The sequence below is a fragment of the Urocitellus parryii genome, chromosome 2 (assembly GCF_045843805.1).
Source record: "Urocitellus parryii isolate mUroPar1 chromosome 2, mUroPar1.hap1, whole genome shotgun sequence".
Lineage (NCBI taxonomy): Eukaryota > Metazoa > Chordata > Mammalia > Rodentia > Sciuridae > Urocitellus > Urocitellus parryii.
This window is the reverse complement of record NC_135532.1, coordinates 200,938,390-200,961,173: the sequence shown is the minus strand read 5'-3', so window position 1 is coordinate 200,961,173 and position 22,784 is coordinate 200,938,390. Positions and strand designations below refer to the sequence as shown.

General features: G+C 32.5%; 1 protein-coding gene across 3 annotated transcripts in view; it reads right to left on the bottom strand.

Annotated features, from left to right (window-relative positions):
• Positions 1 to 22,784, bottom strand: part of Usp25 (ubiquitin specific peptidase 25) — a 137,862-nt gene that overhangs the window by 26,008 nt on the left and 89,070 nt on the right. For all 3 annotated transcript variants that reach the window (XM_026411960.2, XM_026411967.2, XM_026411974.2), the window contains 6 exons: positions 20,700 to 20,770; positions 19,696 to 19,924; positions 18,220 to 18,420; positions 8,828 to 8,967; positions 4,109 to 4,222; positions 1,900 to 1,995 (listed from right to left, as the gene is read on the bottom strand). In XM_026411960.2, coding sequence (XP_026267745.1) covers positions 1,900 to 1,995; positions 4,109 to 4,222; positions 8,828 to 8,967; positions 18,220 to 18,420; positions 19,696 to 19,924; positions 20,700 to 20,770 — 851 coding nt within the window. The remainder of the gene's footprint in view (positions 1 to 1,899; positions 1,996 to 4,108; positions 4,223 to 8,827; positions 8,968 to 18,219; positions 18,421 to 19,695; positions 19,925 to 20,699; positions 20,771 to 22,784) is intronic.

Here is a 22,784-nt window from a genome sequence, read left to right as displayed (position 1 = left end):
TAAAGCTATGACTGAAACTTCAAACTCTACTCAAATTTTGCAAATGACTTGAAAATTCTTACCTCAGAATGACTGAAGCTTATTAATCATGGTATTTAATTTGGAGTAAATGCTAAAAATTGTGATACACCTAACAGTTTAAGACTTAAAGAAAACTCCTCTGATGAGTCCTTAATCTCACACACTTGCTTCTTATTTTCTTTATAGCTCATTTTCCTTACTGCACCACCAAAATCAGAAACTAAGCAAACCCAGAGAAAAGTATGACATATAGAAAATACAAAGGAAAAGATGTCAAGTGAATCCTCAGGGTGATACTGAAAAGGAGGTCTCAGTGACGAAGTATGCACCAGGACTTCAAGAAAACCAGTGCAGGGGGCTGGGGATGTGGCTCGAGCTCGCCTGGCATGCGTGCGGCCCGAGTTCGATCCTCAGCACCACATACAAACAAAGATGTCGTGTCTGCCGAAAACTAAAAAATAAATGTTAAAAAAAAATTCTCTCTCTTAAAAAAAAAGAAAAAGAAAACCAGTGCAGGCGGAAGCATGTCATAAAGCACCAGAAAAAGTTTCTCCAAGAAGATGAAACTGATACAGGCAGAGTGAAGAGATCTAATGAACTGATAGAGATGAATCAGTGGTAGACACAGAAAACTAAGCAACCCAAAATAGAAACAACTCACTCTAAGAAAAATGAAAGCTAAGGAAAAAAGATTAAAAGGAAAATAATAATATTTATGACTGCTCAATTCTGTGTAGCACATATAGTAAAAAAAAAAAAAAAAAAAAAAAACAAATGTTCAATCAATGCTCTCTCCCTCCTGCCTGTCTTCCTCAACCATTCTCATGTGATCTCAACACGGTGATCAACTTCTCCTGGGATCAGTTTGCCTAGAACTTTTGAAATTTAGCATTTCAAGTCCTCTACTCCAGAAAACCCTTAAGTCCTAGGCCTATCAGGAGTTGGGCACCCTAAATCCTAATAAATAAAAAAGTACTTATTGCTATAGAGCTACTATGTATATGGCTTCTGTATGGTATGCTGAAAGGGAAAAAAAAAAACTTTTTAAAGACCAGACTAAATGATGGCAAAGTACTAAATATTAAAGGAAAATTTTAGATTCATAATGTCAAAAAAAAAGTAGTTTACTATAGTGACTTACACTTCAACAAAAAATGTTTCTTAAAAAGCATTAAAAAGGAAGAGGTAAAAACTTGGAAAACTTTTGGTAAATTAAATAAAAAGACAAAACATACATGGTGTTTCCATCTTCAAAAATGTAAAAGAAAATAACACTGGAAGCAAAACATCATAAAACTCCAATTTAAGAGTGAGAAACGTGGTCATGAAAGATGGAGTTAGATTGGTAGTTTCATGTGTTCTGAACTCACTAAATATTAAAAATTAATTACAGAAAAAATAAAAAACAAGAAACACAAAAAGATACTAAATGAAAAGATCATGTTAGAAAAAATTAAATGAAGAAAGCAATTAGTACCAAAATATAATAAAATTAAAGAAAAAATGTAACGTTGACAAATAGTATGAACAATCAAGAGAAAATAAACTACTGTCAGAAGCAATCACTCAGTTCTGATTATTGCTCATCAATACCCTTATTCCATTCAAATATAAATACAATTCAAATTTTTGTGGCAATGAATCAGAGACATAGTATAAGGGTACCCAGGTAAAATGCTTTGATTTTCTTGAATTATCTGGATTAAAAGCAAAAGAATCTTAGATTTATGCATACACGAAGAAACCCCCAGAGTATCAGTCATGGCTAAGAAAGCAAGAGAGAAATTAAACAGGAAATAAAATTTAATTCAAAGAAATAAAACATTTTAAGAAATTTAATTTAAAAAAAGAGAAAAGAAAATGAAAATGTAATTGTACCTTAAAGAACCCTGCTTCAGGACCACACCTGTCATATACATTCCTGGATTTACCTATTGCCATTATAACACCTTGCATGTTCGGTGTCATCATGATCTGCCACAGGGATTCAAAGAATTTTTGAAAATTAACACAAAGAAATTAAAAACCAAAACAATTTCTTTACATGCAAGGTAAAACTCCTTTCTTTTTCAGTACTTATAAATTATGTGCTGCATGTTTAAATTAGTGGATATGATGTGCATGTAAGCATCTTTCAGAATCATCTGTACAGGGCACAGCTGGCTGCCTCAGTGTCCATGCAAACTGCAAAAAGGCATAATCCTCTCCAAACTGAGAATTTTGGAGAATTTCAAAGAGGTACTCTTCTGAAGAAACTAATCAGAAAAATGTGCTGCTCTATGAGAAAACCATTCAGAAAAAAGCAACACCTCTTTTTTGTTTCTTAAAAAAAGATGCTTCTTCTCCAAGGCCTGGTGATTTTAGGAAGAACTCAATTTTAGTCCCACTTCTGCCCCTTGGCACATCTGTACCACCTGTACATCTGTAAACAGCAGCCCTGTGCAAGTTATTTTTAATAGTCCCAAGGTACATGCACTGTTAAAATGTCACTCCAACAAATTAAAAAACAAAATAAACAAAACATGACTCTGCCAAAACATAAGCACTTGCACAAGAAAACAGTGTTAATGATTAATCACAACTCTTAAATGCCAGAAGAATCCTTCTGGCATTTAGGTGCCTGATCAAGAAATTAACATTTTATCATCAAAAACATGGCAGTTTTCATAATTTTTAAGATCCAACATAGAAATAAAATAGTTATCTGGAGAACTAAGGTTGTAGGTCAGTGGTAGAGTACTCACCTAGCAAGTGTGAGGCACTGGGTTCAATTCTAAGTACCACATATAAATAAAATAAAGGTACATTGACAACTAAAAATTTTTTTTAAAAAATAGTTAACTGGAACAATGTGTACTATTAAGTACTGAGTATTTGTTTTCAGTACAGCTTATTATTCTTAGCTGTTTATATTTGTAAATATCTGCAAAATGAAAACTCAGTGCTCCACTAAAGCTATCTTAGAGCAATCAAGAGATTGCAGCTATTACCTATGATTCACTGAACCTATTACTAAGATTTATTTTGGATTGTACATCAAGAGTTGCAATATATCTAACATTACCTGTTAGAGAAAACCCTCTGACCAGTTCCCATCTCACAAACTACTAATTATTCTTTTTATGGCCATGTTTTCTTACAGTGACACAGTGATATTATTGTCTTTATGATACTTCTAATTTTGGTGATTAACTGTTACATAATAGTAATTATAACCTTGGAGTAAGTCTGCAAAAAAAGTTACTTGGAATAAAACACTTAATATGTACTCAATTTTCATGCACACTCATAAAAACTAACAACAGAATCAAAATATTTTGTTGTTTTTTTTTCTAAATCACTTCACCTCCCCTATAAGCAAGGTCCCCTTTGCCATTACTATTCAGTAGCAGTTGCACTGGTGCTACTTAAAACAAAACAATTTTAAGAACCTTAAGAGAAGAGTGGAAAAGGAATGAAAATAATCTTTTGAATCTGATTCTGAAGAACACCATCATAAGAAATAAAAATGCCTCCAGACTATTGATATCTGAAAAAAACTAGGTAGATAAGAATAATCAATGAGGAGATAGAGAAAAAATAACAAGGGATGCCAAAGTGTGTAAGACACTGTGAGGCAATCATTCCACTCACAGTTATAGGGAGAGGGTATGGTGGCAAAAATACCAATTATCCAACTTGCAATCATGCTGCAGGATTTTCAGGTAGATAATGGTGGGCAAAATATAATAAGTTATTAAAGTAAAACAGAAAAGAAAAATAGAAGTTATTTTTAAATGCAAAAATTTTAATATAATTAAACCTTATTAATCTATCAACCTGAGAGTAAAAGGATTCTATTTCTGCAGAAAACAATCAACTTCAAAAACATATGTTTCTTATATATTCTCTATATGTTCTACTTAAATTTTAATTTGACTCCAAAGTTCTGTTAGTAAATGATAAGGTAGTTTCACACCACAGGTGGCAAAGCTGTATGTTATGCAGCAACAGACATAGTGTGCAGGTATAGGCATGCCTAAAATACTTGTATTAAACAGCAAAAAGTAATAAGTTAGGGTGGTGCAGAGTACTGTCATAAAGGTACCTCATCATCATACCCCCCCTCCTTTGATTCAATCATGAATTTCCCTACGTGAGGAATCGCCACCTCTACAACTCGCTGGCTAGAAGGTGGTTGGCTTGTGGTATTTTCAGATTTCTGCAGAAGAAAATCATTGGTATGAGCATTAGAAAAGAGAGCAATAGAAACACAAAGCTGAAATTCATAGATTCTTCACTCTTTTAACAAGGCCTACATTTGCTAGATTTAATAAAATCAACCAAAATTAAAAATGAGAAGCAAAGTTTTAAATTAAATAGTAACACAAAAATCTCCAGTCTTTCCCAAACATTTAAAACTAGCTTTTACCAAAGTACTTTCAACTCTAAGTACTTAAAAGTAATAAATATATAAAAATAATACTCAAGTTGTATTTCCTACTTTTGCTTGTTTGGCTGAAATAAAACAATTCATTAACTCCAAAAAATTTTGCTTGCTATAAAAACAAGATTATGATCTTCTCTAAACCCAGCAGAGTTTCTAAGGTATTCTCCTTATGGTTTACCTTTCTATCCTTTCTAATAATTGATTGTATATAAAGCTAATTGCCCTATTCTGATGTGGTTAAACTCACTCTGTCCAACCTAGTATGTTTGAGTGTCAAACAAATTCTTGATATATGTACATCTTAAGTGTCCAAGGAATTGTTGAAACTAAGGACAAGTTGCTAGAAAGTAATAATCATTTTTAACAACTCAATCACATTTATTCCATTTTATCTTTTCATTGTTAATAAATTCTATGCATCCCACTAATTCATACTAACAGAATGTCAGTGTGAAATTTAGAATAGTCCACTCAAAACCAAGATTCATTAAAAATACTATTTGGGGGCTGGGGATGTGGCTCAAGCGGTAGCGCGCTCGCCTGGCATGCGTGCGGCCTGGGTTCGATCCTCAGCACCACATACCAACAAAGATGTTGAGTCCGCCGAGAACTAAAAAATAAATATTAAAAATTCTCTCTCTCTCTCTCTCTCTCCTCTCTCACTCTCTCTTTAAAAAAAATACTATTTGGATTTTACATAGTCTTATTTTATTGAAAGACTGAAAACTGGCATATCCACTATTTATTAAGAAGCAAATGTCAAAAAAAAGAAATGTGCCTGAAAGCAGCTTACTTAAGTAATTTCAATTTACATTGGGTTTTCCTAAGCAAAGAAAAACCTAAGAATAATAAGGCATTTTACTTTCATTTGAAGTACAGGCAAATTTTGGTGAGATAAACATTTTTTTGACTTTCTAGAAGTATAAAATTCTGAAACAGTTCAATTAAACAATAAAACAAAAATAATGACCAAGACCATTACTGCCTCTTTCATAAAAAATGTTGTTTCATTTTTAGAAAATGGTTCCTTACTTCTCAGAATCCTCAACTTTTCAAAAAGAAATAAGCAACCTACATTGCTGCTGTGATCAGAAGATAATAGCTATCCCAAACCCTAGTGTATAAGTTGTTTTACAAACTACAATTATTACCAATATTATACTATTTTATTATATGCTTGAAGTTATTTGAATAATTATAATTCAATATTACTACCATATATAATCTATAGAGATATGCTCAAAATTAAGAATTTTTGGTTCTTCTAGCATATGAGAAGAATTTTACTGGGTCTCCATTCACAAGAGTGAAACATAATCAGGTAGAGTAAGAAATCTGCCTGGAGTTTGTGACGATTAATTCCCATTAGCAAACCAATCCAAAAAAAACCCACATAACTATCTTAAGTACAGAAATATAAACTTAGAGCAAATATCAACTGGGAAATGTACTACTTAGAATTCTGGTCATTATAAAACAACATATTACCTTATAAGGAAAAAACTGCAGTAGGGGTTTTAGAAGGCTTTCCTGTTACTGTTAAAGAGTTTCAATAGCATAATGCTGATAAAAGTCAAACAAGGGAAGAAACTCTAGCAGCATAAAATAATTCACTACCATTTATCAAATTTAAATTTACTAAAGTACTATAAATATTTTTTCATATAAGGAAGTTAAGGGTTCACTGAAACAAAGTACATGTTGATCTTTCTCTATTATTTTCAGACCTCAAATGAACACGTAAAGAAAGGCTAAACTTGAAAAGTTAAAAATCAAATGTCTCAGTCAATAAAGGGCAAAAATAATTAAAATACAAAAACTTTTATTAATTTCTTGAAATCTATTAACTATAAGACTTTTCAAAAGGGGTTTCATCTGAAGGATGGTTAAAAAGATATAGAACTATAATAATATGAACATATTAATTAATATGTCATCCCTTTCAGCAATTCAACTATGGGGAATCTAAGGAAATATAGCTGGAAATAGGAACAAAATTGTGTTTTTTACAGCCTATTTACAATAATATAAAAGTAGAAACAAACACACAGTGGAAGAATGGGTTAAGAAAACAATTTACTCAGTGGAATAACACTCAGCAATGCGCTTTTTTTTTTTTTTTAAATGCATTTGTAACAGAAGGAAATGATTATGTTACAAGGTTAGGTGGATGAAAGAAAAAAAGGCAAGATACAAAATTTCATATGAAGTCACAATTAAACTACAAAACTAAGCCCCAAAATTATGTTTAAAAATAAGAGTGAAAAAAAACAAATAAGCAAGTGAGGGGAAAAAAATCATATACTTAAAAGCCCAATCACTGACTTTCAGCAGTAAGTGGGACTATGCATGATTCTTTCTTAGAGTCTATTTTTTATAATTTTTTAAATATCCTGAAGTAGTCCATGTAAAATTAAGGACATTGTTCTAGAAACAAACTGTCTAAACATTTGGAGACTGTCTACGGTTTCTGGGATTCTAAGCTTTCCTGGGAATTTTCTTATTCTAAGGCTGGAACTTAATATGTTGTAAAATGGCTAGAACTGAAGTAACAGAAGGAACTTTCGAGTCTACTGGATGATATGCCAGGAGCTGTAAAATGTTCTTCATTAACTCTATAATCACCCCCACTTTATGGAGAACTGAGACTTAGAGAAATTAAGCAATTTTTCAAGGTTGAAATAGTAGTAAAAAAAAGATCAGTATTTAAAAACCCAAAAACACCTGATCCCAAAGTTTGAAGACTCTTAATTTGGTTTCTAATATATACTAAATTTAAATGTGAAAAATACATTATGGATGACCATGAGACCAACAACCACACTTCTGATAGCCAACACTAACAAATTTTTAGATGTGCTGGAGGATCAAATAGACAGTGGGATGAACTCTACATGCTACCCAGAAGATAAGGTAGATAAATATTCATGCTGTTTTTCTATCATAATCACTTACTACCATCCTCTTTTTTAAAGTAGAGATAATGCAGTAGATTGCTAGTTATGATTCCCACAGTAATCAAAATGTAAGTGCTGATTTCTGTGAATTTAAATTACAGATGATTAGTCAAACTAAAAAAAAATGACTCTACATTAAGCTAAGTAATGATTTTAGTTTTCTGATAGTAGCTAAAAGGATGACATTTATTAACTCTATTTTAGGTTTTAACAAATCAAAGTTTGTAGCAAGAGCCTTATTAGTTATTATTTTTTTTAAATACAGGGCAAAAATATTTTTCCTTTGTATTTCTTTCTTTTTCCTTTCCTTTTCTCATTTCCCTAAGAAGCATAATTCCCAGATCCATTAAGCAAAGTATTTCCCAAGAAAAGATTAAACATTAGCAGATGTTGATCTTAAGTTTACTGATAGCCTCTGAAGCATCTGAAAAATTTGGAATATAAAAAAATCTATTATACTTAATGTACTTTTAAATGGTAAGATGATATTAATACATTTTCAAATTGTAAATAAATTCTGATTATTTAGTTCATGAAAACACAACTGACATAATACTCTATTTACTGGACATTTTAGTTAAGTGAGGTCATATCATATTGAAGGCCTCATGATAGGTTATTGTTCAGACTGAGCTCACTCACTGAGAAAACTATATATTGAAAATTATGGATTTTCCTGCTATTTTTAGTTTTACAGGAGAGAATTCTTCAAATACTTAAAGGAGCCACCATAAAATGTACATTAGTACTCTTTACATTTCCTAGTTAAGTAAAGGATCAATGACTACAGAAATTCAATGCTTTTGTAGTACCAAACAGCATTCCTCAGGAGGTCATATTTACTGATAAAATAACACAACACCACTATGCTCAATTGAGTGTTATAAAAAGAGAAACTTGAAAACACAAAATAGTAGAATAATAATGACAATTGCTTCACAGGATACTCTGTAACTATGCACAAACTTCTTGGAACATCATATTTATCCTGATAATAGTGCTCTAATCTACAGTATGTAGTAGTCTTACTACAAACACATTTCATGGAACAATGGAATTTATATCATAAATTTCCAACTATTTAAATATAAGTAAATTACAGATGGAGGGAAGGGAAAGGCACTGGAGAAAGAGTTGTTGCTTTTGAACTTTATGCTTTGTTAAGTTCCAAGTCAAATGGACAATTTTGTCTATGATTATGATTCTTCATAATTTGTCAGGTAGAAACTTAAGAGAAAAGCATCCTTAAAAGAATAAGCTAAGAAAATTACAACCCAGGGGTCAGGCGACTTGTCCCCCGTTCAGTCACCATGGCACAGCCGGAAGTGGCCTTCTCTCCTGGCTTGGGCCGCTTTCAATTGCACTGGAGGAAATGTTGTGAGCCTGGCTACATTCAGAGAGCCAAAAGAAAAGTTCTTACCGACTGCAAAACTGTTTCAGGACTTTTATCTTCATGCTCATGTGATGCCTTGGTAATTATTCGAATAGTTTCTTCTTTCAAGTGCTTTGAGAAATCACTTCTTGATGGCTGCTCTAGATATTCTGGTTCTCCTGCTTGTGCTTCATGAGAAAAGAATCAATTGTATATCTAATATGAATCACAGAATCTAAACTAGGTTGAATGTGTTATTTATATCTAATAACCAAATTTTAGTCTTCTATTTAAAATAAAATATATCCTCCAATATATAGCACTTTCCCCAAAAAAATTTACCCAAAAAAACCCAAAATGACACAAAACCAAAAAACCAGAGTACCAAAAGTACTGAAATAATTATAAAGAAAGCACTCACTACAGTTTAAGTTAAGAAATTCATAGTACATTTTTCTGGAATGAGAAGTACCAAAACCTCATTTTGGAAAAATCTCCAGCATTTTATAAAACAAAAAAAAAAAACAAACAAACTTTCTTTTAGTTTGTACAACAATCCTGGGCTGGCTTTCCATGGAAGATAAAACATCTTTTTATACACCTACCTGACAAAATCCTAACCCTGAACAAACCTAACCTATTTTTTCTGAACCTGACCCTGGCAGCTGAGTACTAGAAAGAAAAGCAAGCACAAATTGGCAAACTAGTGGTAATATAATTCACGACTTCAAATACCATCCACGTAAACACTTTCAAAGTCATCTCTAACTCCTACCTATCTTTTGAGCTCCAGACCCACAAATCCAACAACACTCTTAGTATCTACTGGGTATTTCATAGCTAATCTCCAAATTCACATATGACATAGAAGAATAAAGCTATCAGTGGAGCTTCTGTCCCTGTCTCAAACGTCACTTTGTGTCCTTTGCTCACAAGGTCCACATGTGAGCCTTTTTTTCTTTCCCTAGTACACTGAAGGAGAAGTTTACCTTCCAACATTTGGAATTCTCCACATAATCTTCCCTCTGCCTTTAGGCTCACACACACTCTTACACTTCTCATATAGTAACTTTTGTTTAAATAACAATTCTGTATGGAAGTGTGGCTGGATGACAACAGCCCCCCACCACAGCAGGATTTCTCAGCCTCAGCATTGTTGAGATTTTCATTCAGATAACTTTGTGGTGTGAAGGACTGTCCTGTGGACCCCAGCATCTATGCACTTGGTGCCTCTAATACTGTTCCTTTCTCTCAAAGTATGACAACCAAAAATGTCTCCTGCCTCGTAAAATGTCTACTCAATGACAAAATCATTCCCAGGTGGAAACCATTGCTCTGAAGAAAATTAAACTTTCCTTTTAAGTATCATTTACCACAATCATAACATTATTATCATTATTATTACTATTATTAATTATTTATTATTATTATATTTGTTTGAAGTCCACATCCCCTGCTAAACTGGAAGAATCGCATGAGCAGAGATGCCATCTCCTTTTTGTACTCCTAATTCTTCAATGTCTAGCATAAAATAGGAACATTATAATGGAATGAATTAATTAATAAGTTAGTGAATGGATATAAAGAATAAGAAGGTACTGTAAACTTTTCATATTGGTGGTAAGAGTCCTTGTCAATTACCTTGAAAAACATAATAGGGCTACTGTCATCCTCCCTAATGCTCTTTAAATTCAGAAATCAAAGGGAAATATTAATCACAAAGGAGTACTACTACGATGTGAAGATATATGCGGGCCATTCATGTGACCAACAATTTTAATTAAAGCATTTAACTATGTTCTAGGCACAGGGAATGTGAATATGACAAAAGAGCCAATCTCATCTCCAACAAGTTTCAGTCAATGTGGAGAAAGTCACTAACCAAATAATCACAGATATAAATTGAGGCAATATTTTGACAATACATTAAGGAACAAAATCAGGGTAGAGTGGTATGTTTGGGCAATTTAGTTAGTGGGATACAGGTTAAAGTGACCTTTAAAAGCTGAAGGATACATGAGTTGTTTCACAAGAGAGAAGAACAAAAAGACCAAGAAATGAGCATGAGCTGAATCTAGAATGGGTGGTGGGGCTGGAATACAGTGTCTGAGTGGAGACATGGCAATAGATGGCACAGATAGAGCAAAAACATCAATAGCCTTGATGTCATGTAAAGTGTTGAGAGTTAATAGGAAGTGAGCTAAGTATTAAATATAATGACAACATGATAAATAAAAAAAAAAAAAAAACTTCTGGAGGTAAAGTGTTGCTCAGATGGAGAATTCTTGTTCAGTATGCACAAGATCCTGGGCTCAATCTTCAACACAAGTTAAAAACAAAAACAAAAACAAACCTCTGGTTACAATGTGTAGAATGGATTAGAGAGGAGAGTAAAATTCGAGGTCAGTAATGGAACATGGGGATATTAGAGCAATATGTGAGAAAAATGACTGTACTTCTAGATAGCAGAGCTCTAAAAGTAGAAAACAGTGGCTAAGTTCAAGACATATTTTGGACACAAAGGATTAAAAGCTACACATTAAGATGATTCTAAATTTTTGGCATAAATAACTAGGATGCGATAACTAAAGCTTACTATTAAAAAACAAAATAAAACACCAGAGGTGGTGTTATGGGTTAGATATGAGTAGACATGAGGTGTCCCCCCAAAAGTTCCTGTTGTAAGACAACATGAGAAAGTTTAAAAGTAAAACAATTGGGTTATGACAGTTTTAACCCAATCAGTATACTAATCCCCTGATAGGGATTAACTGGGTGCTAATTGTAGACAGATAGGATGTAGCTGGAGGAGATGTAGCTGTAGTAAAGAGAGCTCTCTGACTCCTGATCATCATGTCTGGAGCCACTTCCCTCCGCCACACTCTTTCATCACGATGTTCTTGGAGCCCTGAGGAATGGAGCCAGCTAACTATGGACTAAGAAATTGTAAGCTACAAATAAACTTTCCTCCTCTAAACTTGTTTTTGTAAGGTCTTTTGGTCACAGTTGTGTTGTGAGAAGCTGAAAATAAGTGGGAATGCATAAATGTGTGCAACAAAGGAGAAACACTGAAGAAGTTAAATGTCCTCCTATATGAACAGTACCTGACTTTGGACTGACTGCAATACACTCTATGCCCCTGCACAATGGGCAAGGTAAGGAAAATCTTAGGTACTACCAGTTTAGTAGTGCATGTGCTTATAGAAGGTTTCATTACGATCAAATTGTATTTGATTAACACAGTGAAATCCACCTATGTCACCAGGGCCCAACGTTTTCTTCCACAAACAAGATTGAGTCCAAAATCCTTATAAGTAATATCAAATTATTTTACCCAAATGCCACATAGAACTATTTTTTCTAGAGCTTTCCCTGTGTATATACTTCCCAGGGAACTGATCTGAATACTGCTAAAGCCCACAGTATGTAAACCTACACAGATTTAGCACTCAGAGGTTGAAATCAGAAACCCAAACTACACATCCAGTTTACTGAACCTGTGCCATTTTCTGTACTGTGCTAGGTTTTTACATACTTCATTCATTTTAAGAAATCCCCAGAAGAATCAGATAAATACACTCTATTATAATACAAGTTGCTAAATAAAATAATAGCTATGCATAAGGCCCTATAAAAGAACTATAGCCTCCATACACACACTTGGGATGGTGTGGCATGCTAACAAAGACTCTCCAGAAGAAATGCCAGCTGAGAGGCTCTTGAAGAATTTGTTGAGAGGATTATCTGGGAGATAAGAAAAAAGACAATTCCAAGCAGAAGGAACAGAATAAGCAAAACCACTGTAAGGGCAGATGAGAGATTAATAAAATCTCTGCAACTAAGGAGCCTTTCCAGTGGTAAGAAAGCTAAAATATAAATACAATAAGGAGTGCTATAATAAATTTGGTAGCAGGAATGGATTGGGGTGACCTAAAAGACATTCATAAAGTCTATGGGATACGTAGATGATCTTAAAGAATGGGCAAATATTGATGATACAAGGAAATTTTTAAGATGAAGCATGCTTTATAAGTAATCCCATGTTGATAAAAAAACATGTAGGAGAAATGATAAGTAATCTGGTTAAGATGAAACATAAAGTACTCATAGGGAAGTATTCTTGGAAGAATAACAGGAATCAGATGATAATCAAGTTCCTCACTTAAAAAAAAGTTTTGTCATCATTTTATCAAATCAAAAGAGTAAAAATATATTTACCGTAACAAACAAATAAAATGAGGTCAATTAAAAGCTCTTTCCACTATCCAGAGACAAATGGGGTCCTATCTGTTTCAGGTCCTATCTGTTTCCAGACATTTTATTTATATATATATATATATATATATATATATATATATATATATATATATATATATATTTTTTTTTTTTAATGAAAAAGAACTATTTGGTATACATGGCTTTTAACTTAAATAACCAGCATTTTCATATCAATATAATGTTTTGGGTTCTGGATGAAGGTTTCATACAACTAAAACTTCAACATAACATTTAAGTAACTTCTATTTCATTGTTAACAGCAGCAAGACAAAAATGATTGGCTTTTCCTATATAAACACACACAATCATTTTTATTTATCTATAACTATTATAAAAACCTCACCCTTGCAGGCCTGAATAAATGGTAGGAACTTAATAAAGAGACCATGCTGTTTTTTGCATCTACTTTATGGTCTCAATGGCACTTTATATACTAACTCACTCAGTTTAATGTCTTGTTCAAACTACAAATGGGAAGACAGGTGTTGACAACTTTTGCAACACTCATTTTCCTTAATTCCTGGAAATTTTCTTGACTCCCTACCTGCTACAAATTTCTAATGCATTAATTTCACCATGAGTGACCAACTCTCTATGGAGGTATATAACATAACCTAAAATATCTTCTCAAATCATTTGTTCCATGAGTGGCACCCTGAGACTTTCAAATAAGTGGCATCCAAGTAAGAGATTTTCCAGACAGGTTCGACAGGTTGTGTAACAGCAGTGTTATTCACTTGAGTTGCTGTTACAAAAGGCAGGGCCTTCTGAGAGCACTCTTAGCTGCTTCCTTGGAGTACCTTCATATCAGAGATTAAAGGGGTTTGGGGAGATTATTACTTGTGTGTATTACCTAATTATGATCTTCAACATTTTACCAAGTGGTAAAACTCAACCATCAATTAGCTTTCCATTAAATGTAAGAATATGCTCTTGATCAACTGTAAGAAAAAAAGTAACATCTCAATTACCTTTTAAAAGTACTTATTTCTTCATTTTCTAAAGAGTCATTACAATCACACTGTAGGAGATTTCAGGAAGATTATTTGGCAGATATGTAGACCACCCATTCTAGAAATATATTTAAAATCAATAACTCCCCTAAAAGCAGCCAGTAGAGAGCCATACTAGGCTGACTGCACTGAATCACAGGTGGAACTTTTAGGACTTCACATTCCTGGGTACCACTCTAAATACAATCTCTGGGGTATAAAGAATATAGGTTTAAGAACAGTAGCTGTACTTAAAATTACTTCTGAATAGAGAGCTACATCCTCCTATACACTTCAACAGCCTCTCACTGTAAATCACTTTGGCTATCCCCCTGAGATCTTGCATTCTCCAACAATGAGGACCATGCCTAGGACATCGTTATTGGACTCCACAGGGAAAGAACTCAGTTTAGAAAGGAACTCAGGGCATCTACCATAGGTAGATGAGATACTGAGGATATTTTGTTTCTACCTGGTTTTACCCTTAAGGAACTAAATGTACTTGTCTAGAAAAAAGCTTTTTTTTTTTTTTTTTGGAGACAGTGTTCATAGAGAATTCATAGAGAAGTCCTAAAGTCAATTTTGCCTCTCATCTCTAAATAAATTCATGAAACTTTATGGTATACATTTCATATCAATCTTAACTATTTTTATCTTATTTTTCATATCAGTTTCTTTTTTTTTCTTTTTCATAATCTGGGTATGCTATATATACTGTAACTACTCCAAATACTTTTGGTTAAGATAAGAACAACACAAGTAAACTAATAATTCCAAAAAATGTTCTTCTCTCCTTCAGAATAATCTCTCTTGCATATAATTACACCTACAGTCATGTTGCTTTACCAGAGAATAACCTCTGAATTATCTGAAGATTTTTAATAAATACAAATTCCAGATCTTCCCTCCAGAGATTCTGATTCATTCCATAAGTCTTAGGTGGAGAGTACTGAATCTACTCAGAGAAAACTCCAATTGGTAATTTTTATATGTACACCCATGGCAAAGAACTGCTGCCCAGAAAGATACATAAAAGTATTCAGCTAAGCTTTTCTTTGCAGTAAACAAACTGTGGGAGGTGGCATGAAATAAAAAAATAACATGTTATCGAAACTTTTATTGCAGTTTCGGGAAGTAATGAATGGTACTGTAGAATTAATGCCAATGGACTTCCCGGCCATGTGAGCAGAAAAGAAAAATACTGATTTGATTAATATATATTATAATATAATTATTTGGAATGTCATTCAGTAGAAATTGGATTTTAATTGGTTCTTCTGTTACAGCTTTACTGAGAAGATTTTTCAGGGAAATAAGGAAAATTTTATGAATAAGATTTCCTTGAATTATTAGTCACTCATAGTGTAAACCTGAAAGATGTCAACTATAGGTTCTCTCTGAGATGCTGGAAGCATTCAAGCAGATTAAACAAATTACTTACTTTGAAAAATAAGAAAAGAAATAGGAAGAAGACGGCAAAAGCATTCAGGTAAAATTTCTCTACTAAGGAGATAAATGATTCTAGTGAAATATTACATTTATTCAATTGTATATGCTAAACTCCCCTGCAATAGAGGATGAATTAATTAATTAATATGATAGCAAAGATAATATAGTAATAAAATAACTTTTCTAAAAGCAATCTCACTTTCTACATCTACAAACTTGGTTCATTCTACTTCTACCAAATCAAACAAAATGCATATTTCATACAGAAGCCATAATGCTTCCTATAGAGGTAGTACTGCCACTGTTTTCTAAACCCTTGGTCTGTTAGATTATTTTATATGACTTGAGCATTTATCTTTTAGTTATTTTGGTTCCTCTCAGAAATATATCTGCCTTCAATCAAAAGCTAATTTCAGCAGTAAAAGAGACATAAAAACATATGCCAAAAATTAGTACTGAATTAAAAAAAAATAACAAAACACCATGTAAAGTATATGGTGGGAAGTACTGATCATGAAAAAAAGGTGTGGGGCATATGAATATGGCTTTTTACACCAGAGAAAATAAAATTACAACTATAAAAGGTAAAACAAGGCAGGTCCTTATCAAATAGGGATATTTGGGGGAATATATATTAGTTTGACTCCATAATGGAGTTGAGTGACAGTAGAAATAAAATGTGTTAACCCTAAATATGGAGACTAACAAGTAACAGACAAAATGAAAAGCAGAAGGCTATGCAGAATTTAACATTTTGCTTTCACAAAATATAGATGAACCAGGAATAAAGTAGATCAAGCAATGAATAATGCATTCACTATGCCTGAGGTCTTAGGGACTACTAGCACTCAGTTTAATTATGCAGCCTTTTCCTCCTACTAAGAGCAAGTTGAGAAAAATCACATGTGAATTGCCTTAAGGGAAGAGCAACACAAAAACTCCATCTTGGGCAATTCTAGACAATGGTCTATGAAGGATATGAACAGAAGACCAATATGATGTCACAAAGGGATGGAATTGGGTTAAAAATGAAAGGAACTGATTTGAACCAAAAAACTCTTTTGTTCATGAACTGAAATTGATAAAATCATGAACTGAAATAGATTTCCATGCATGCATGAGTTTGTCTGGATGAACACAAATACTATGTATAACCAAAGAGCTCTAATAAAATAAAATAACCTCTTGATATCTCCTGAATCTACATTGTTGTGGACACATGGAGCATTGCCTGCTCTGTGTGGCAGCTGTGGATGTCTGGGAAGAAAGCAAAATCCTACATAACCATAGAGTCTTCCCAATGGTGATATTCAAGTACACTATGTGATGTTTAAGTATCCAAATGTGGATATCTTTGTTGAAATAATATCATTACCTGGGTCTTTTTTAAAATTCTGAACTATCTGCCTAAAATCAAAATCAGTGACTCAACTATTCAATTTATAATTTTAAAAAGTCAAGAATGTGAACAGATTTGTGCGTGCCTAAATACCATAATGTGGTATTGCAAGTTTTTCACTAAAAAAACAATTCCACCTAACTCTCTAAATGATAATTCTGAAACCCACCTACATAATGCTGCATGTAAATCAGTCTATTTAAAAAAATGAAATTAAAAAAAACCCTGAAATGCTTCCTTAAAAAATAAAACACTCAGATCTTGCAACAACAACAAAGGTTATTAAGAAAATATCCACTCAATGTAATAGGAAAAATGAGAGAGAGATAAATTTGAGAAAATTACCTAGGTTTAATTCATATCTTCTCATTTCCCCAATGACTACAGAGAACTAGCACTTCTCTATAGCAGGAAATAATCCTAACCTAAACTATATTACAACTCTGTGATGATGAAATTGACTTTTTAAAAGGATCTAAAGATTTCCAACTTTACTGGAACACATTTTCTTTATTTTTGCTGTGTTTCTTTTCAGTATTTTATTGATTTTATCAGCTAATGTTTGAGAATAGCTGTGCTTTCTGTGGTGATGGGGATTAAATCCAGGGGTGCTCTACTACTGAGCTACAACCCTAGCTCTTTTTTGAGACAGGGTTTCTCTAAGTTGCCAAAATTGCATCCTCCTGCCTCAGCCCCCCAAGTCACTGGTATAGACTTATACCACTATGCCTGTCAAGAATGACATTTTTTAGTATTTAAATTTATCTCTGTTTTATAGGTCTATATGTTTTTTAAATTTGGAAGAAAGTAAACAGTTTATTTTGTCTAACTTTGTTTTTAATCTTAAGTAATTTCTAAAATAAAATATCCTGTATTAATGGTGCTATTTCAATACTACATAAAATATATATGGATATACCAATAGTGTCATTCTCTAAAATCCGAAATTATTAGAGTTCATTCTTCTAATAGATTTAGTGAACTGGCTGCATTGCTTGCTTATTTCATAGCTTTCCTTGCTTCTTGCTAAGAGACTAGCTCACTCAAAGTAGGCAGGGTAGTTAGAAAGTCAGCAGAATAATCACACTTATGTTGAAAAAAGGTCTACATGCAAACAATGATGCCTGGCCAATGGGTAATTAAGATGTTACCTGTGGTTATTACTGACTGCTGGAATTTCAGATAATTTCTACTGGCTTCTTCATACTTAAAAGTTTAAGGATTTTTTTAAAATTCAATAAGCATATCTTATTTTTATAACACAATAATAACAAATGTAAGTTTGCTGATAATAAAATACAACTTAATAAAAATGGACAAACCTGTTGTCGCAGAAGACTCAGACTCCCTCAGTTTCTGAGATGCTAAAAGCTTTTCCTGCAAAGCTTTCTGGGCAAGTTGTGCATCCCATTCCTCAAGTTCTTTTTCAAATCGCTGGTTGTCTTCCTCAACAAAATCTCTCAAATCTGGTGGTAATGTTTCTATTCCAACAAGTGCCTGCCCAGTTTCTTTATTAAACTCCTCTGCAAATCATATTTCAAAAACTAGTATAAAATTAAGAGTTAAAAGAAAAATGCAAAGCTCCAAATAAGGTTATATACTACATATTATTTTAAATGGAACATATACTATGTATTATTACAGTATACCCTATCAATATAATTTAATTTTTATAAAAATTCCAAATGCTTTTCAGAAAAAACAATGATACAAATATTTGATAAGTCATTTAGGTAATTCTGTCACTTGTTTTTACTCTGAAAATATTTTACTACTCCAACACTGAGGTTTTTATTTCAGAAAATACCAGATGTTTGATTACTTGTGAAGTAAAACTTTTCAAAGTAACTCACAATTTTATGAAACTAAAGTTATTTTTCATCTGAAGCAGTAATACATAGTAATAAAAATACACAATTATAAAAACTAATAAATATAACAAGATATTTTAAAACTATTTAAAAGACTCACTCGACCTCTACTATGCACACAAACAAAATAAACTTCACATTTTCAGCTATAAGTGGACTGCTTGTTTTTGCTGAAAGCTTAAAAACAAAAGTTGATTTTATCAACTTCAACAAAATGTTTTCTATATGCAGAGCTCATATTAGAAACAAAAAGATTAAGGTATGGTAAGCCATGGACTCAAACTCTGAGCAGATCAGAGCGAAGACAGCAATAATACACAAGAATAAATGGCCAATGTAAGCATGCTAGGATAGTACAAGGAGAGGTACTTCCTGGCAGGTTAAGAAAAACTACAGAGATGACACCTGAATTGAAATCTTGACAGAGGAGTAAGAATTAGGCAAAAGAAAAATGAAGAACACTACTGGCAAAAAATAAAACACTTAAGAACACAGAGATACAAATGTGTGGAGTGGTTTGATGTGAGCTGAATACAGAAAGTAACTCAAATATCAGTGAAGTATATGAAGTTCAAAATGAACGAAGGTGATAACTGAAGCTGGAAAGACTGACAGAGGCCAGAAAACAGGCCTTCTGTTAGGCTAAGGAGTTTAAATGAGTTAGTTAAGTGGGTGTAATCATTAAAAGATTTCTAGAAAGGAGAAAAAAAGTCAGATTTACATTTCATAGTCAACTCTTAAGTACGAAATGTATGCCAGCTCTCAGTTCTGGACAATAACTTTTCAATTCCAGCTTTCTCACTTCCAATTACCTAATCATGGAACATCACCCTCTGTGTCAATTAATAATTACAGCACAGGACAGAGTCCCACTGAAGTGCCACTTATTTAAAACTATATACTACACTATATATTTTATACTCTTACCTTGTATTAAGAATTGTGCCTTATCGTTTATATACATTAAACAGTATGCACTGGCATTTCTATAACCACCAAAAGAGTCCCTCACTAATTCTTCCCATGAGGATTTTGTCACAGCAATATCATTGTACTTCATCCACCTGCTTTCATGATGATCAAAAATATATGCCCAGTAGTGCCCAGCATTAGCTTGGCCTTCATGAACTAAAACAGCATGTAAGCGATAAGGAACCTAAAAAAAAGAAAAAAAAAAGTTAAACTGCAACTATTAGAAGTCTAATAATACCACATTCCATGAAACCCAAAACTACCAATTTGAGAGGAAGCATGGATGCACATTTTTCTAATAGGTTAGAATTAAAATCTTGAATTTAAAAAATATTAAACTATGAACTCACAAAAAAGAGGGAAATTTAAAAAGTTATAAAGATACGTAAACTGTGTTGTTGGATATGAGAATGATTATCTGAAACTTTCAAAATACATTTGTTGTGTAGGTATTTGTTGATCTATTTATTTTTCTTGAATATAGAACTCAGGGTGAAGTTTTCTATATAATACATGATTTTTCCAAAACTTCATAACTGGTGGCTAGCAAAATAAATTATATACTATATGCCAGAAGTTTAAATGCTTTGAGCTTTAGGGTTTCTCAACACATCCTGTATCCTGAAAACAATCACATATTTTTTCCTATAGAACTTTTCAAAAAAATTGAGACCTTTTGAAACTTTTTGATAAATTGTATTGTAAAACTATAAAATGTGTAAGCAGTAGATTCAGAATAATACAACTGAATGGAGAAAATATGTTATATAATTTGTCATGAAATTTTTCCCATTCACTTGTAATTAAAAAATGTACATCGTTTAGCTTTTTTGTTATTTTATAATAAAATTTATAAAAATCATGTAACAAAGAATTTAATTAAGATAAATAACGTAAACATAACTTAAAATACACGTAAGTAATTTTGATAATGATTATTAGCTAAAAATTTCACTTACTTGTATCATGGATTTGTCAGAGTACATCAGTTCAATTGTTCGATGGATTCTGGATATGCTTTCCTGTAAATCTAATGATGCAAGGTGACATTTAGTGATTAACATCAAGTGTATTTCTACTGAAAATTATAATACCAGGATGAAAGTTTACCTATAAACATATTAGAGAAAAAAGGAAAATTTCTGAAACATTTCATAAAATGTTACTATCTGGATCTGTGTAAAATGAGATATAGTTCTCTTTCATAAAAGATATGTCGCAAATGCACAGGGAAAAACCAAAGCAAATGTATCATCTAGAAAATTTGCAGAGCTGATACAACCAAAGTTTGTTTTTCAACATAAAAGAAGGACTCAATAAAAATTAAAGCTAACTCCCCCTTAAATACTAAAATGAAATAACTTAAGAAAATAACTTCACCACAATTCATGCACATATATATTAAGTGAATAAAAACCCACTAAAATCACCAATGGGAATATAATTATAGGGCTCTCATTTCCAATTATTTCTATTTACAGTAGAAAATAATTCTATAAAACTACTCTGATATAAGAATGTTCATAACTATGTTTTCCATAATAATTTTTAAAACTCAATATAATCTAAATATCTGTTATTAGGGAAATGGCTAAACTAAAGTGTAATCACAACATACTGGAAATATATTCAAAAGAATCAGGAAGAAACCATGAAAAATCAAAGAAAATACTAGAAACTTTAGAGCAGAGAAAGACCTGTCTTTACCTGATAGAAAACCCAGGAACCAAAAATAAAGCAGAAGACGCTGCAAACACACCCATAACTTCAAAAACCATATATTTTCAAAACAAAACAAACAAGAATCAGTATAAAGAAGGGCGAATGATAAATCGGAATTATCTACAGCCTACACTCTAGGCAAAAAGTTAATATCTATAATACATTAAATTTTCTAATTACTAAGAAAAAGGTAAATGGCTCAATATTAAAAAAAATAGGCAAATGGGGCTGGGGACATAGTTCAGTGGTAAGTCCTTGTCCATCTTCAGAACTACCAAAAAAAGGAAATGACCTAAATAATTCACAGAAAAATATGAATATTCAGCTTCGTTCATAATTAAGGAAATACACATCAAGACACTGATGTACCACATTTTTCACTCCTAGACTACCACAGATTAAAAGTCCCCAGGGTTTGGGAGGGCACTGAGAGACAGGCTTTCTCACACACAGCTTGATTCAGTGTTTTGAAGAGACAATCTTGAATCATCAGTATTTAAGATATACACACTTTGAACCACAAATGGCACATTTATACAGTACTTACAAAAGTATATAAATATATGTGTGAAAGCCAGCAATATATCATTATGAAAATTAAATAAATTATATTATATCAATGTGTTGGGGTTCTATTAAGTAGTTAGAAAAATACTGTTAACATCTACTATCAATAGAGATGAGAGGAAACAAACACCTGAGGAACCACAGTATTATACCTCATAATACGAATTTCCCTCATACTCCTCAAATCTAACATAGCTTTCTTCTTCTTCAAGGGAACCTGCTTGTCTTTGCCTTTATTTAAAGTATAATGTTCAGTACTCAAACTATTATGAACCACAGGAACCCTTCCTGATTCCTTTCTTACCTATCACTGACCTACATGTGTCACCTGTCTCCAAGGATTATTTTAAGTACCCTCATTTCTTCTCCATCAGTGCCACTACTTGGTATAAAAAGCTTCCAAATTTTCACCCTTAAGAATATGATCTTATAGAAACAGCCTGCCGTGCCCAAGTGGAGAATTATCCGATACCTAGCACAGTGTTCGAGAATATTGTGTTTACTTAATATTTGTTAGCAAGTTCAAATATTTAAAAATTCCCCCATATAGAAATACTAAGGAATAAAATGTTTACAGCACTAACGCTAATTGTTAGTCACCATCATTTACGCTCTATTATATTGGATCACTTATTCTCATATTGTCTACAGAGCGTCAAGTTGGTCATATAGAATCCAGCAATCAGTATTCAATATAATTTCAACCTGTAGTATTAAACAGTAGTTCCTATTTTCTTTTAATTAATTAGCATAAA